We start from the raw sequence: 17,808 nt of genomic DNA on the forward strand, positions 1-17,808 counted from the left end.
TAATTAATATGCAAAATTATAATGAATTCCCTGTTTAAATTAGTTTTAAGGTAGCTGTTTGGTTTGGGTTTTTTAAATACTAAGCATATTTTTTTCCAACAAAATCAGTTTCTCTGTAACCTATCCAAGAACTTAAGTTTTGCAAGGCTGTACCAAAAGCAGTTTCCAAACACTTAAGCAAGAGTTAAAACTCCTTTGTGTTGTGGTTCATAAAAGCAAACCTGAAATCGATGCAATTTAGGCAGTGAACACAGCTTTAAGGATAGATATCCAATCTTTAGCACATTCCAAAAATCAGCAAGAGAAAAACCAATTCTTCCACATTACTTTTCAGTTCTAGAAAAATAAATTTGCTATTACAGTGCTTTTAATACTGTCCTTTTGGCATGTATTTAATTTCTGTTAACGAGTTGCAACTCATTTTTTGCACCCTCACAAGCATTTTAATGTAGAAACTGTGTACTAGCAACAGCTTCACAGGCCATTCCCACCAGGTGAGGAGACACAAATCCTTGGGAGTTGATTTAGCAATGCTGTTCTGTTCCTTTGTAAGGAACCTGAGCTTCCATACAGGCTGAGAAGAATCCAGCACCTGTGAAGAAGCCCCAGGCTGAGAGAGGGTCCCAGCTTTGGCTGCAGCAGCACATAGAGATTTCCAGGGCCAGGCAGAAGCGAAGGCAGGAGGCTCAGGCAGCTCCTGGAACACCTGAGGAGGCAGCAGCTGCTGAGGCTTTTCTGGGCTTTCACTGCCAAAAGGCACAGCCAGATCCCCTTTGGTGGGGATACTCGCACAGAGCACAGCATCAGGTTTGGCTGAACTGCTGACACTTCTTCAGACTGACTCAGGATAAGCCACACACCAGCAATTATTTAGAATCCAGCCTGACCCGAGTTTTCTTCCTCAATAGAATCAAGTTTCAATAAATTCCAGCTCAAGTTACACAGGACACTTGATATCCGAGTTTAACTTCATTAAAAATGCATTTCCTCATACAGAATTTGGGTAGAAAATAGGTAGACAGTGGGCATAACTCATGGGAAATAACTCTTGACAATGCAAATGACATTGTGCTACAGAAAGTTACTTTTTTAAAAAAAAAAGATATTTCACATCACTGCCACTTTCATTTATTATGAAGAACAGAAACATGTTAACATCACAAAAGTATGTTTCAGTTTATAATTTAAATAAAAAAAAGAATAATTGCCCAATTAGGTTGGAAGTGTTTTATTACTTCTTTGAAACCATCTGCCATGATAAAATGTCAAAAGCACCGGTCAAGACAGAAATAAATAACACGATCTCATGTTAGAGAGAAAGTTGCAAATACAGTATATTAAATTATAGCCATTTGCTGCTTCACACCAAGTGATGCAGCCAGCACGAGGGAGACAGTAGTTTTACTCACAATCATTGCAAGATCTATCACCAGAACAGGGGAGCTGCACACCCAACACAAGCCTCATTCTTCCTTTCACCAATTTACTTCATGAAATCCATGAAGAGTTTGAACTGGCAGCTTTGGTGGTTCAACATCCCCTTTCTCTAGAGGTAACAAGAGTGGTACAAAGCTTTTCATTAGCCCCACAAAAAGCCAAGGCTTTCATATTTTTGCAGTCCTTGCTTTCAGGTCCATCCCTGAAAATGGTCAGTTTAAAGCCATGTCTCAAGTCCTCTTTAGCACAGAGTAAAGAAACTCAGGGCAGGCAAGAGATGCAGCTTCAGTGTCACATAGTGTTGTGAAGCTGCACTTCTGGGGCTTGGAGCAGAGCAGCTCAGCAGGTCTGTGGGGAGCACTTGTATCAGTCAGAAAATGAAGGAAGTTACAGTCCCTTGGGGGAAATAAAAAAAAACAACCAAACATATAAAAAGCAATATTAAAAATATTAAGACAAGGCCTCTACAATTGCACATCACTTCAGGCCTGAATTAAATTAAGAGTATTCTATTACTTATATGGTGCCTTAGCTTCTGTTGTACGGCCTGCAGCAAAGTTCTCCACTGAAAAAAGCAGTGAAAACCCCAAATTCTCCACTGAAGGCCTTGTAACATGCCACTGCATGACACCTCTCATGGTCAGTAAAGGACCACAAACATGTCCTCTCCCAGGAAGACATCTGAAAGAGAATTTTCTGTCAGGGAAAATGGATGTAATATCTACTGTAGTGAAGCCACTCTTTATACAAAAAACATAACCCATATGGACAAATGCATTGTAAAATAAACAATTTGTACAGCAGCTACAGTTTGAAACATCCAAGACCCACTGCAGCAGGCCAGAGAGATTTTCTTTTTGGGTTTCTACTCCATTTTTTCAGCTTAACTTCCCTGCTTTAATGTAATATCTCTACTTTAACTAAAAAAATAATGCATGAAAAAAAAAATATATGATCATCCCAATGAAAGAAAATCATTCCCATGATTACTCAAGCTCAGAAAATTTTTTAATTAACTAAACATGTTAAATTATGCCAGTGATTACATCTTGTTATTTACAAGATCAAGTACCACTGATTCTTAGTAATGGTGCAGTATCTAAATTAAGATCACAGGGGTTGGATTATGTTCTGATTGCTAAAAGCTTTCCTTTTTAGCTGCCTATCCAGTTCTTTGGAGTTTTTGAGTCTGGAAGAATGGGCATTCAATCAAACAATTTCGTGTCTCAACCAATTTTACATTAAGATCAATTTTTGACATCCAGTCCCATGGAATCAGTAACATGGTTTAAATTTGAAGTCTGTAACAATTATGACATAAGAATATAGAAGACAACACATTTTTGTTCACAGTAACACACTAATTACTGTAGTCACTGGTAAACTTCAATTTTTAATTATTTTTAAGTACTGTGTTTCAAAATACCTCTGCATGGAGCACCGAATTTTTTTGTGTGGGAGCATCAAATTTCCTGACATTTTCCATATAATCCTTACAAACACCTCACAGACCACCAAACTTGTACTTTGAAGAATTCTACAGAAACATTGCACAGACGTTGCACCACAAGGGCTCGTACATTCAAAGGCAGCTTTCTGGAGTGCAGGTCCATCCATTCACATTGGGAAAAAAGTTCACAGAAACTCCAAAAATGAGAAAATGAAGCGAAACCTAGTGTGACTTTACACCAATAAGAACAACAATAAGGACAATTACTATAACAAACAAAATTAAAATAACGAGCATCTTCCGATTCTTCTTTTGATATTGCTCTGCCTGTAAAACAGAGAGGAAAGAGTTAATAATTAGATTTCTGCAGGCTGAGCTACAGACTCTTGTTTAGTGTAAGTGTAATGTACATTGCAGGCAATTTCCACACAGTAACTCTGCTCTGCACCAGAAGCTCCAGGGAAGGTAAATGCACACTGAAGTCACATCCACCGTGTTAAAGACTCAGTTTGCTGAGATAAGATTCCTTCCTTCATGTTTGAAGGACATTAAAATCCACAACAAAATTTCTTTTTTAACAGGCACATTTGTTGTACCTGGTCAGCTGTGCATTTTCATTTAATTTCAATTAGAACTGAAAGCTTTATTTTTGAGTTGGTTCTCAAGTTTTCTGCTTCATTCCTTCTTTCTTCTAACCATATTTTCTCATCCCTCTCCTCCTTTTTGCAGGGGAATTAATAGGATACAACATAGACGAAATTCTCCAAAAGCCAAATTAAAGTCTATTAATAGAAGCTAAACCAAACAAAGCTTGTATTTTGTTTTTAATTAATAAGCCTTCAAAATAAAACCAAAACAAAATGACCACAAAACTCTGATCTGCTGAGATCAATGTTTTTAAAACTTTTCAGGTGTTCATAGCAAAACTTCACATTAAAGCAAGAGGTTGGATCTAACAAGTGTCAGATGGTAAGACAAAACATTAATAATTATTCTTTCTGCTCACATGATCGAGATAATGTTTTCAAACTAAAATCTGCAGTGAGGTAGCCAATAACCAGCCCTATTCCCAAGTGCCTGGCTTTTCAAAGAGAGAAGGAATTGCAGACAGGTCCCACCAGGTCAGCAATATAAATATCAAAGCACATTGGTTGGATGCCCAGAAAGTCTTTTAAGAAATCAACTCGAGGCATCAAGCATGACATTAACAGAAGTTACTTGGGAAGCTCCTCTTACAGGACAGCTGTAATTAGAAAAGCTTGTTAGATGTGCAGAATGGCTTAAGTATTCCTTCAGCTTACCTTATGCAGTTGTTTTAGACCCTCTTCAGTTTTCATACATGACTGTTCAATATTATAGTCAATTCTATCTAGAACTGTTCCCTAAATAAAATGGAGAAAACAAGCACCAAATTGAACCTACATGAGCTTCATAAAGCAAATGTTATCATAAGCAGCAGAGTAATTAACAACACTCCCAGCAAACAGCTCATGAGCTATGTAAACAATGAACTTTTACACAACTAGTTGGGACTTCATTAAGCAAATTCCTTGCTCAGTTCCTAATAGCAGCTCTGTCACCATCTCACATCACATCCCTTACAATCATAATTCCAGACCAGCTGCTTTGGCTGACAAATTCAACATAAACTGATCTCTGGGAAAAATAACCAAGTGAACTGTGGCTTTCTATGTTCTGTGGTTTTTAAGTCTAACCCACATTACGAGTTGAATTTCTATTCATTTATTTTCATTAACTCAACTTGTGGCAGATTTCAAGCAGAGGAAACCTGAGCATGAAGAAGCAAATTAGGAAAAGTGAGTCTGGAAGCCTTCACACTGCATGGAATGTCCCATTTCTCACTACCACTGTGCTGTCCATGTACCTGTTCTACTATCATTGCTCCCAGGTCCCTAAATATCTCGTTGAGATCAGAGATTGACTGCACAATCTGACGGATTTCTCGCTCCCTCTCTTCCACCATCAGGGTGTTTTGCTCCACCAATGCCAGCTGGTCATCTGTAAAACCCTGTTGAAACAGAAGATTTACATGCTGAACTAATATTAATGACAAGAAAATAATTAAAAACATAAAAAGATTTCATAACTCAGATATTTATAATCTGAGAAGAGAAAATGCAATTAATATTGAATCTGTGTAATAATATCTTAACTTACTCTATCATAAAGTGTATCATCCTCCCCATCATCCATCAGTGGGACTGAGGTGTCAAAGAAGTGTTTGGACCTTTCTTCTCTATTCTTCATACCTGTAAAAAACAAACTATGTTTGAGCAAGATATTTAAGCACACTATAATCAGGGTAAGGTCTGAAGCACCAGACAGAAAAGCACAAAAAAAGAATATCTGGGTAGTAACTTACATAAATCACAATATTTAAATTTAAACTGTCAGGCTTACTATTTAACAAAAGCATAACAAATTCAACCAGACTTGTAAGACTGATTAAATCAGTGATTTTTAAGTTGTTATGTTCCATGGAGTTAAAAAAATTAGGAAGGTTAAGAGCCTTAAAGCGGGATCACTCCAGGCTATTTTGTAACAAATTCTCTTGGGAACAATCCTTGTCTGAACTGTGATCTTCAGTTCCACCTGTGCCATTTATACCACAGGAGGAAGAAATATCAATGTTAAATTTAAAAATACAGTTTTTGTGGGTTTCTTTCAAGATTTAAAAAATCTATCTCAGCTTAAAACAGAACAGAACAAGATTTTACTTCTAAACAGAAATTATTCCACTTCCAGTCTGTTTATGGATGCAGAATTTTAATTTATCACAGACTAGCTCTTAAGCTTTATCTATCACAGCCTGCCATCTGCAAACCACAATTTGAGGAGCAAAATGCATTAAAATTGTGGATGGATGAAATATGGTTTTGTTGATATGCTCAGCTATAACATTTCTTCTTTAGCAACAAGAAAAAGTAGAACAAAGCAGTTTGAACATGGGCTGTGACCCACAAACTCTGCAATCCCAACTCTAGCTAGTCCTGTGTGCATCATTTAACCCTTCTGTGCTTCAGTGTCCCAACCCAAGACGAGAAGCAGAGCTCAGTGAGTGCTTCCCACAGAAGGGGCCCATGCATTGCTGCTCCCCTCTTATGCTTACGTTTGAGATAGTCAGACTGTGCATGCCTAAAGTTGGTGGAGAGGTCCTGCAGGGCCTGTGCTAAGGAAGACACCACATTCCTGAGAACACGTGCTTCCTGCTCTGTGCAAGTTCGTGACCTGCTCTGCAGCACCTGCACTGCTCTCTGACACCTGTGGAATAACTGAGAGAACAATCCCATCAGTGCAAAATCATACAGCAGCACACACTCTAAACAGCACTTTGCAAAAATGCCACATGGAAGACTAATATTTTGATTTCTACATTTTTTCAAGTAATTTTTTAATTTGCCCCATGCAATGTTTAAAAAGATATGGAAAAAGAACATAAATGAACAAACAACTTTGAGCTAACAAGGCAGCAGAGTAACACAACTCCCTCTGACCAAAGACATTTGCTTCATTATAATTAGCTGGACTGCAAGCCTCAGAATAGACATCTGCAGATACAGATTTCTCTGAGATAATTGTAAATTTATTTGATAATCTCCCAATCCTGTCCCAAGTTGAAAATCAAACAGGTAAGGGAAAGAACAGGGAGGTTTAAGTGACTTGTTGGGAAGTTCAGAGCAGAGTCCAGGACTTCTGGCTCGCTCCAACACTGATCACAAAATAAATCCTTTGCTCAGAGCAAACCACTGCCTCATTCTAAGGCATTAAAGATGTGCCAAAATGGAGGTTCAAGACCCAAAGCACTCTGTACCTGTGTGATCTCCTGGGTTGTGATTTCTATTGCCCGTTCCTCTTCACTGCTGTCATCCAGTGTGGGTCTGTTTAGATGTTTATCATGAAGACTGGCTAATTCTTTCATTTTCTGTTTAACCCTGGCAATATCATACTGAATCTACAACAGAAAGCCCAACAGGAAGAAAGGGAATTAATTCATGCTTCAGGGGAAAAGGTTCTGACAAATGTTAGACAAAAATCGTTGAGAGAAATCTGTAACATAAAAGGCAAACCAAATATTATTAAAAGCCACATAAAAAGCTGACTAAGAAACTGATACTCTTAATAGACTTTGAGTTTGCTACTCTTTTAAGCCTACTCATTAATCTTAGACAAGACTGCTGCTTTCAAATGTACTTCATTAGGTTAGAATAATATTTTTATAATTATACAGCATCACAGCTAGAAGATTTAGCCAACTTCCAAAAAAATAAATGGAAATTCAGGTCACACCTCTGTCAGAAATTGAATAGCCTCAACTCAACAGCAGAAGTTAAATGCCATGCTTTCAACCAAGTAATTAAAAATAAATCTGTAAGGATGATTATGCTGTAAAAGAAGACTAAGCATCTTTCTGCACAATGGGTTCTGTCCACACAAACTGATGAGCCAACATGTGTTCTGAGTGTGCATTTAGAAAAAAAGGATTTTCTGAAAGTCAAGAATAGCTTCACATTCCAAATACTGGAAAAGGTTTTTAATTAGATGCTTCCAGAATCATTCCCTTGCATTTGTCCAAATATTTCCAAAACTTGCAAGGCATATAGATTGAAGAGGCAGAAAAATTCTCCTGCTAGAAAACACTTAACATTTCCTGTTTTCAATCACTGACCTGCTCATCTCCACCATTTTAGGGTCTATTCAACTGGACCCCTCACCAGCCTCAAACAAAAATTCAAAGTAAAATTCTTATTTGAATTGAATCTTTCTTCCAATACTACTTCTGCTAGGAAACTGACAGAATGTGAATGCCAGCTGTAAGAAATCTCTCAGTGGGAAGTCAGCTGGATGTGCCAGGGCACAGCACCCACCTCGTCTGCCCCATCCACCCACTTGGGGGGCAGGCGCTTGGTGACGCCGATGGCGGCCTCGGGGTCCAGGCTGATCCCTGACACCAGGGCCATGCGGTCATCAGCCAGCTGCAGAGGAAAAGAGACAGCCAATTAGCTGTGCTAATTACACCCCAACCCCTGAGCACCAGAGAAGGGCAGCTATGCCTTCCCACAGAAATGAACCTCAGAGATGGGGTCAAACATCTCGTCTCCTGGTTTGGCTCTCTCTGCTAATGACCCACACCCTCCCCCTTGTGCAGCATCTGAAAGCTTAGAGTTACTCCTAGAATAAATTCTTAGCAAATTTCCCAGGAGGAAAGGTAGTGTTGCAGTGAAAATTCGAGTAATTCTCATGTTGGTGCATTTCTATCAGACAACAATTCACAGCCAATGCTGCAGCACAGTTCATATTGGGCTTGGCTAGTTTGAAAACTGCATTTGGGAAAATCTTAGAAAAAACATTTATTATAACTGCTTGTTCTCAAACAATGTTATTCTGGAGAACAAACACTCTTGCAAACTGACATGCATCTCAAATGGTTACTTAGGGATAATTAAATTGTGCTGAACACAAATAGCCAAGGCAGTACTGCAGATGATCATCAATGATACCTCTTACCTTAACTAATTACTTGGGAAGGCTTTCGTACAAACATTTCCCTATTTTCTCCCAAGTTTGTAATTTTTCTTTATCAGGTCTGGAAAGTTTTGTGGTTCCCTACCCCATCCCTTTGTAAAAAATAATCCCCCTTCCTTTCTGAGCAACTCTTTCTTGAAAGCCATTTCTTTATCCCTGATCAATAAAGTCTGCATAATTTATGCACAGCATGAAGAATAGTTAATGGCTTCACTGTGCAAAGTCACTCTACCCCACATGCCCACAATAAGTCAGATTGGTTCATACATTTATCTATTTATAACATAACATCACAAAATGCTTGATTTCTCTATGCAGCCTGTCCTTCTACTGTGCAAAGACACTTCATCCTATACAATGAAATTCTATAAACTAACAGAATGTGATGTAGGCTTGATGCACCATGGCAGAATAAAATGTGAAAAACAATACCTCATCCAGCTCCTGAAGTGATTTGTGGATCCCATCAGCCCCATCCAGTTAGAGACAGCAAAAGATAAAAGGGAAAAAAGAGACATAGGACAGATATAGGGCATGGTCAGTTGAGAAAATACTGATTTATTTTTAAAGCATGATGGTTTACCAAGAACAAACAAACTGGCTTTTAAGACATGGTTAATCAATAAATACATCATGATATTGCATTTTAAGTCAGCATTTTGCTTAATACACCAACTTTTTAAAAAACATTTCAGTTCCTTGGTAAACAGCAAGAACATAAGAGATCAAGTGCAGAGCTTGGTTTGTTTTACAAAGTAATTGCACAGTGAAGTTTCTAAATGCTGAAATGTCAGGCAGAAAAGCTGCAATAGAATCCAGTGAAGAATGACAGCAAGGGCAGTCTGACTGCAGCACTCAGCATCCACTGGCTTTGGTTATGATTGAGGGGACACAGAGAAGCTTTTGTACATTTATTGACATTTATTGACAAGCACCCCAGTTCTCACAGGATCAAAGACAGCAAAGGACAAAATGCAGAAGGAAATGTTCAGTCACTTCTGTACACACTTGAGCTGTGCTCTGCTTTCAGGGAACATTAACCCTGCAGGGATCTGAAAAAATACACCAGGACACGAATCTGCACCTTCTGTTCTTGCACTGGGGAGGGGATGTGGGACCAAAAGGATATTTCACTCCAAGACTAACAAAGTCAGACCTAAAACTGGACAGAATCCTTGTGGTTTAACAAAGCAGCAGCAGCTGATGATCTCTTAGGAGATTGCCCAAGCTTTAGGAACAGGACTCCACTGTTAAAGATGCTGCTTTGATTCTCTGAGTTTAGAAATGAAATTCTTGACAGAATTCTCACAGCAAAGGATTTCTCAAGGGGAAAGCTGGAGATGAACTCAGGGAAGCTGAAGTGCTGTGGGCTGGAATTTCCCCCCCCTGGCCTGGGGACAGCACCCCAGGGAAACACAGCAGCAGCACCAAACCATGAGAGACAACCAGCCCACAGACACCTCCACACCTCTGGCTGAAAGAGATCACCTGTGGGACTCTGAAATGCCCACAGGGCCAGAAATGACTCCTTCCACCCCCTGCACACATGGACAGCTCCCAGTCACTGAGAGCCTCTACTGCACTTGAGTGAGCAGCCCAGCAAAAACCTTCAATTAATGTTAACAAACACTGCAAATAAATATTTGATGCAGGTGCTCAATGTTATTGCACTGCCTGCTGAGTAAATTGCAGTTTCATTGCTCAGGAGAAGTGAGTTCAAAATATTTTGGAATATTTTTGTAGGTGATATTTTAAAAATATAAAACTTTGAAAAAATAATCACTTTTTCTAGGTGATATTTAAAAAAACCCAAGGATCTACAGAAGTGACATTAAAAAATGGACGAGGACTAAATGCAGAGCCAAAGTAAACATGAAAAATACAAATTACTGTTGACATTGCCTGTTCTGCAAATGCAATTTAATACACAGCTTCTTAGACATAGATGTAATACAATTAGCAATGAACAAAGACCATTGCCAGCTACAGGAAGCACTGCTTTTCCCAACAAAAATCATTATGTACAGCTATTTAGAGTGATGAGACTGCCAGCAGATATTTACTGGTAGCTATGACAAATAAATGATGAGTTTAAACAGAAAGTGTGAAAACCTGAGCTGAGCTGCCAAGCAGCCCATCACAGCCTGACTGGCTCCAAACCTAGAAAAAGTTACAGAAACTCCTCTGAACCAGTCACTTTTGGTAGTTTCTGTAAAGAGGAGTTACACTAGAACCTAGAATCCCCTTTGTCCCAGATGTGATTGAGTACTATTTGTATTTAGGGATAAATAAAAAGGGCAATGAACATCAGAGCAACTTATGGAGAAATTTAAGCAATGGGACTAAACTACACCAGTGTATTTAACAGTGCCCACAGTGAGGTGAATAGAAGAGTTCTGCTGTATGAATTTATTTCTTTTTGGAGGTAAGGAGACCTCAAACCCCTCCTGCCAATGCCACCACGAAGCTGCCAGAGCAGGAACTGATTTATTACGCACGGAGCGAGCAGCACACACAGATCTCTTCTATTCCTTTAACGTGAAGGAGCGGGAAAACAGGAACCACCAGGGTGGGGAGGGCCGGGCAGAGGGAGGAAGGTCGGGGAGGGAGGGGTGGGTTTGAGGAGAGGGTTCGGAGGAAGGGGAACAGGGGCAGGGCCCGGCCCGGCACCCGGGGCGCGGCGAGTACAGAAGGATGAAGGGAGGAGACTCACCGCAGCAGCCATGCTACGTGAATTCAGAGGGCTGGAGGAGCCGAAACTACTCACTTGCTCGGCCAGCAGCTGCCGGCTCTGCACCGCGTTGTTCCGCAACAACAAGAACGCGTCCGTGAGACGCCGGGTGGCCATGGCCCCCCGCCCCACCGGGCCCGAGCCCGGCCCGGGGCCCGCGGCAGACGCGGCGGCTGCCCCTCACAGGGTCGGGGCGGAGACCCGTCAGAGGGCCGTGAGCAGGAGCGCTCAGAGGGCCGGGGCCGGGACGGCCCTGGGCGGGACCGGGACCCCCCAGCCCGGGTCCCCGCGGCCGCCGGGCGCCGCCATCGCCCCGGCCCGCACCGGCACTTCCGCGTTGTGCAGCGCCCGCCGCCTTCCGGCCGCCCGCCCGCGCCGCTCCGCCCGGGACCGCGGCCGCGACAACACAGTTCCGGTGCTCCGGGGGCCGGGGCAGCAGCACCCGTGTCCATCCCTCTGTCCGTGTCCATCCCTCTGTCCGTGTCCATCCCCCTGTCCGTGTCCATCCCTCAGTCCATGTCCATCCCCGTGTCCATGTCCGTGTCCATCCCTCTGTCCGTGTCCATCCCCGTGTCCGTGTCCATCCCCGTGTGCGTGTCCGTGTCTGTGTCCATCTCCGTGTCCGTGTTCATGGCCATGTCCATCTCCATCCCCACGTCCATCTTCACATTCTTCTCCAGTACATCCCCACATCCATCCCCTGTCCAGCCCCATGTTCATCTCCATGTCCATCCCCACGTCCATCTCCATGTCCAGCCCCACATCAGCCCCATGCTCATTCCCATGTCCATCTTCACGTCCATCCCCATGTCCATGTCCCATCCCATTTGGTTTTTTCCTTCTGAGTCCCTCTCACCCCTTCCTTGCCATTCCCTTTGCTTCCAGTCAATTTTCTGTTTTGCAAGCAATGACAAGTAGCTTTTTTTCCCCCCAATTCCCAACAATCCAGGATGTTCCCTGAAAGCGAACAAGCAATTTAAAACAACAATATGGTGTTTGACTTTTCAGAAGAGACTTTTCAACCTGGTGACTAAAATGACTTTTCCCAGCTGCTCTGTCAGTCCCATGTGGGGCAGATGTGACACAAGGCTTGGGCTCCCTCCAGTGCATCCCATGCCTTTATTCCAGGGGACAGCTGACAAATCCCCATGGGAACAGCAATGGCCAGTGCCCAGCACAGCCAGGGCAGCTGCTGCCCACGGATAAGCAGGAGACTCCCTGGCTCAAACCCTCCCAGAGCAGGCAGTAGTTACACCGTGGTGGAACGGGGACTGTAATCACAACCACATTTTCTGGAAATGTTATCTCATTTATTGAACTGCCTGGGCAAACTTGGACCGTGAAAAATGGGGGGAAATTCCCTCTGCTAATTTAAGATATTTGGGGAGTTTTCTTGAGCAGCCCTTCTGCCTCAGCAGGAGAGACCTGAAACTTGGAATTTAGCAAGGAAATAAGCTCCAGCCACGCAAGGCCTAACGCACGCAGCTCATTCTTCGTGGTCTGCTGAAATCTGCTTTCACTTTGGCTGCCTGACAGAGCCTTTAAAATATATGTGTGTGCTTCATTTCTTCATGCTAATTTTTAATCTTCTGTAACAATTTTTATACTATGAGAACAGCTAATGACCTTCCTGCCTTCTCTTGGCACTGCTGCTGTGGCTGGAGGTCAGGAGAAATTTCTCCTGCCTTCAGTGGTCTCGCCATGATCTTTTAGAAAAAACTTTTGGAATATCTCATTATGATGGAGAACATGAACCCAGTAGGAACCCCAATGTGCTGGAAGTTGGTACACAGCAGCAATTAACATATTTTGCTTTCTGATTTTTGCCAACTTAAAAAAAGTTTTGGATGTTGGGCAGGCTTGGAATTTATGCAGGGGCTATAAAAGTATTTGGGACTTGTACACAGAGGGATAAAACTCTGCAAGGAATGGGTCCAGACTTGGTGAATAACCACTTCAAAGTGGATATTAAGAATAAGCAAAGGGAGTGGAAGGAATGGAAAAAAGGATTAATCAAAGAAAACTACGACTTAGGAAGTGTGGGCATAAAGGGAAAAGTGCCAGAAGGAAAGCTAAGGTAGATCTAGCAAAGGAAATTAAAACAAATAGCAAAATGTTCTTCAGGCATACATAGCAGGGGAGGAAGGAGAGGAGGGGGAGAGGTGCTGAAAGGGAGGGAGGCAGGACACAAATGAATGTATAATATGTAGTGGAAATGTACACAGAGGAAATGAATGCATGGAGACAGAAATTACCTCATGCAAGTGGAACAAATCATCAAGATCATAATGTGACAATGATTTGGGCTAAATGATCGTTACAGGCACCTTTCAGCTGGAATATTCTAATTTCTGACTCAGACATCCAAGAGCACTTTCTATCTGGCTGTGGAACAGCATCCCTGCATGAGCAACACAACACAATCTGAGAACAGGAAAAATTCTTCCAGCTTTTAAAAAGAGGGAAAATGATTGAAGTCTGATCCAAATAAAATACAAGACTTTGGGATAAATTTAGCAAGAAAGAATAATAGCAGACATGATGGCAGAGAGAACTGGCCTAAAAGGCAACATAGATTTATTTACTGAAGGTGGACAGTGCTGGACTAACCTGATGACTTTGGAAGGTTTTCATAGCAGATAAGAGCTGGTAGTTCTGTTCTGCCTGGCAATGAGAGAATATGTTGAACCATCAGAGGAATTGGGTCCTGGTGTGTCCTCCCTACAGGCATGGCAAGGTCAAACAACCACATCAGAATGTTGGACTTGATCTGATCATAAAAAACCCAGGTCATAATTTCCCCTCTAAGACAGCACACATCCCTAGATACATCTCCTCAGTGTGTCCTGGCAATGTTCAGGGCTGTTGCATGCCTGTGCCTAAGCCCACAGCTCTAGGTTTGGAGCCTGTGTCTTCCTTTGCCCTTTTATCTCTTTTTTAATGCCTGTTCCCTGCTGCTGCTCCCAGTGAGGCAGGAGACAGCAATGCTGCCTGCACTGGCACATTCCTGCACCCACCTCCTCCCACAGCCAGGGCCTGGTGGGGAACTTTCCAGTTACTACTGTGGCATTTGGATCTGGCTGCTGGTGGAAAAAACCACTCCATATTCAGAAGAACATTCTATTTCGAGGTGAATAGATAAGCATCCTTTTTTTTTTTTTTTTAATGGCAAGTTAATCAGAGACATATTTCAAACTCCAGCTTTAAACTGCAAACTCCGTTGCTTGTGCTTAAAAACTCCTTCACTGTGGTCCTGTCCTTGTATCACTGTTTGGGTGCCCAGGCCATGTGAAGGGCGAGCAGACCTCATGCTCCAGTGATCAGATGAAGGTCAATCACCACCATGTTTTATCTTGTGTAATTGAGTAGATGCATGGAGGAGGTGAAATATTGCACTCTTTTGAAGCCTGAGCAATCAGCTTGTGCCAAATTCAGGATTCATGGACCGTGAAGTGCATTTTGCCCTGAAAAATCCCACCATCCTTTTGCAGATGGAACACTTCTCTGCCAGAGAACTTCTTCTGCAGAAAAGTTTCTGGAGAAAAACCCAGCAGTGTCTGGGTTACCTCTGTCATTGCTGGAGGTGCATTCTCTGCATGGGAATTGATCCTGCGGAAATTGATCATGTTCTTGCCTTTATCTTGCTGCAGAAGGATTTCAGGTTTTAGGGCTGTCAAACTCTCAGTTCCCTGAGCAGGTTAATCACTGAGCCAGGTCTGTTTGTGCAGGGAACTGGAGCTTCCCGAGGTTTGCAGTGGGTGTGATTCTGACAGCATCTCTGTAGATGGTGCTGCAGGGCAGGGAGATGGGAACGAGAACTGCCTGTGCTGCTTTTAAAATTCAGTCCCTTGGTTTCTCAACCAGCTCTTGGTATTCCAGCTTCCTTACAAGAAAATGAGACATAGTTACCCATAATATCTTCATTCTGATGAGCTATAATCTAAATGCACCCATTGGAAACATAAACAGAGGAGAGCTGTTATTTTCTCTGGGTTCAAACTGCTGACATTCTGTAACTCTGCCTGGAAAACTGCTGTTGAACAAACTGGCTTTTCATATTGATCTAAATGTACCAGCATTTTAACAGCAGATTGTGGAATCTAGGGAATTCCAGAAAAACATCTGAAAAAGAATAACAACTTGGTCATGCAGAGACACTAAATAATGGATGTTTAATAAAGAGAAAGAAATTCACATCTCTAAAGGGGCTCTGTCCTTTTTTGCTCAATGTCAAGTGTTGCCTTGAGTTCAGCTGCTCTTCTGCGCACTGAAAAATGGTAGAATGGATCCTGCAACTGTGTCTGTACTCCTCCCTTGCTACTGAAATGCAATCAATCCAGGTGGAGTCAGGTCTTACTTTAAGCTGGGTAGGCAGTGAAGACTGATGTGTCTGCTTGGAGGGTTGGGAGGAATTTTTTAATCAAAATTCAGCTGCATGAATTTGGTGTTTACAGGCAGACATACTTCACATACATAATTACACAGGCAACCTTGTTCAAAGGCAGATGTGAGAGGCACAGTCTGTGAGTTTGTACCCCAGTCTCGTGACAGACTAATAATGCCTGTGGTACTTAAACAATGGAACAACTCTGTCATCTAATATTGTGCAAAATTCCTTCCCTCAGCTGGGCACTATATTAAATCTTCTGTGTCACCGTGGTGTAGGTCACCTCTGCAGCAAAGATAAAAGGTTGCTCATTGTAGACATTTATATCTCTCCTTACCCTAATTCTCTCTCCAGCAGTCATGTGAGGATATTCTGGTTTTAAATTGAGCTATCAAATACAAAATGTGTTAGTGGACTCTTCCTTGTAAGGTGTATATAATTTTAGATCCAGGTGGGACTCCTAGCACCATAGATGTGGTTTTTAGCTGAGTAAAAGTTGTGGGGCTGGAGGTGTGGCAGTGATTAGACATTGATGTGCAGACGTAGTGTGAATTCAAGATGTTCTGTCCCCTAAATGTCTGCTGCTGCCCATAGTGAGGATGTTACCCTGCAATGTATCTACCACAGGGCACTCTGTGAGTGCCTCCCTCGGCCTCCAGTGCAAGTCAGTCAGTTCAGTCACTGACAGAGCAGCTTTCCCTGACAGGTCAAACCTCCACAGACAGCACAGCAGACACTCAAGGGTCAAACAGTTCCCTGCCTGCAGTAAGAGAAGAGAAATGTGCTGCTTGCATCCTGGGGCAGACTCCCTCAGTACTTCCAGTACATCCAAACATGAACAAAATGTAGTCAAAATAAGTAGACAAGAGAAATATTATTATTCCCCTTTTAGGGATGAGGCGCCAAGGCATGAGGAGATTCAGTGAGCAGTTCTCTGCAGATATGTGTAATGCAGGAGCTGGCAATAAAACACAGGATTCATCGTTACTGCCATTTTACAGATGGAAAAACTAAGGCACGGACAGCAGTGGCTTGCTCAAGGTCGTACCGGGTATTTGTAGCAAATCCAGAACCTGAATCTGGAGCTGCTGAATCCTGGTCAGCATTTTTCCTAAGGGAATCATGGATAAAGAGATTAATGTCAATAATTTCCCTCAAAGCAGCAGAATTTCAGTAGGAGAAGAAAGACTGTTCCAGAAAAATATGCCTCTTGTGTTAGAAAAAGAAGCTTAGGCTGCAGTATCCCCAGCAACTCATACCTATGTTCTTGTTATCCTAATTAGTGGCAATGTTCCACTTCCAGAAGGTTTTATCTCTTTAAATTAGCTAGGTTTTTTTTTCAACTAATAAAATTAGAGAAGGCAATTCAGAGAGATGTATTACAGCAGATCATGGTCTGACATTCATTCCAGCAATAACAACTCTTATCAAAGAAAGATCTTTTCCATAAACGTAGGAAACAAGTCAGGCTAATAAAGACATGAATAGGTTTTTGCACATTACAATGTAAAAATAATCAATGAAACAGCGAAAAAAATCGAGTCAGAAAGTCTGCCTAATGAGTGTTATCTTGCACAGAAGTAGTCTGGTTCTGCTTTATAATGATAGCATTTAGCCATAAATCATTCTGAAAAGAGAGAATTTCAATGCCAGTTGGGAGCAGCAGAGGGCACGTAAGAGTGGGGTCCTGCTTAACAAATCTTCACTTTTTTGGCCTAGATCTTCCTGTAGGGTGAGGAACTGTACATACAGAATTTCTTAATGAACTGGTGCCCAGTTATTACCAAGTGGGTGTCCTGTGGTGAAGAAATGTTCGATTTCCAGGCTGGTTTTCTGTCACTGAGAGCCATTGCCTGCAGCCGCTGTGTCATGCCAAGACTCTGCTGTTCATGGTGTTCATTGCTGTTCTCAGGGGTGTTTGGAAATAGGAAATGATAGAACCTGAGATAAGTACAGAGGTGATGTAAGAGATGATGTGCAAGGAAGGAAACTGGACCAAGCAAAAAAAGTTTATTAGACCAAGGGGAGCAGGGCAGGGAGGGGGGCAAGAGCAGCTGCTGAGAATGGCCATGGGGAGATGATGAAATCCCCTTTCTGCCATAAATAGCATCACAGTGGGGAAAAAGACCAAAAACTCAGAGCAGAACATACATCTGAAATCAAAACAGAGAGATTGTGAGGAACATCAGAACAGCAGCTCCAAGAAATGAACTAGTTTTATTCCTTTCTCTTTTCTTCCTGTTGCCCAGATAAAAGAAT

At 42.0% G+C, this 17,808-nt stretch overlaps 1 protein-coding gene across 2 annotated transcripts; it reads right to left on the reverse strand.

Annotated features, from left to right (window-relative positions):
* Positions 1-1,112: 1,112 nt before the first annotated feature.
* STX16 (syntaxin 16) lies at positions 1,113-11,516 on the reverse strand. Of its 2 annotated transcripts, XM_071447035.1 has the most exons (9): positions 11,199-11,516; positions 8,864-8,875; positions 7,774-7,881; positions 6,720-6,860; positions 6,018-6,180; positions 5,066-5,157; positions 4,773-4,916; positions 4,189-4,269; positions 1,113-3,214 (listed from the first exon to the last, which is right to left on the reverse strand). In XM_071447035.1, the coding sequence occupies exons 1-9, from the start codon at positions 11,277-11,279 to the stop codon at positions 3,110-3,112; spliced, it is 927 nt and encodes a 308-aa protein (XP_071303136.1). In that variant the 5' UTR covers positions 11,280-11,516; the 3' UTR covers positions 1,113-3,109. The 2 variants fall into 2 exon arrangements, with proteins under 2 accessions (XP_071303136.1, XP_071303137.1); XM_071447036.1 differs by lacking the exon at positions 8,864-8,875 and having other exon boundaries at positions 11,199-11,515.
* Positions 11,517-17,808: the final 6,292 nt, after the last annotated feature.

The sequence above is a fragment of the Agelaius tricolor genome, unplaced genomic scaffold (genome assembly GCF_023055355.1).
Source record: "Agelaius tricolor isolate 1412-34295 unplaced genomic scaffold, bAgeTri1.0.p SCAF_23, whole genome shotgun sequence".
NCBI classification, from domain to species: domain Eukaryota; kingdom Metazoa; phylum Chordata; class Aves; order Passeriformes; family Icteridae; genus Agelaius; species Agelaius tricolor.

Coding starts and splice junctions, on each gene's coding strand:
- STX16 (XM_071447035.1), bottom strand. CDS start 11,279: ATGGCCACCCGGCGTCTCACGGACGCGTTCTTGTTGTTGCGGAACAAC. Junction 4,270..4,772: donor GAGCAATGATAGTAGAACAG/GTACATGGACAG, acceptor CATTTTATTTAG/GGAACAGTTCTAGATAGAAT. Junction 3,215..4,188: donor GTCTAAAACAACTGCATAAG/GTAAGCTGAAGG, acceptor TCTGTTTTACAG/GCAGAGCAATATCAAAAGAA.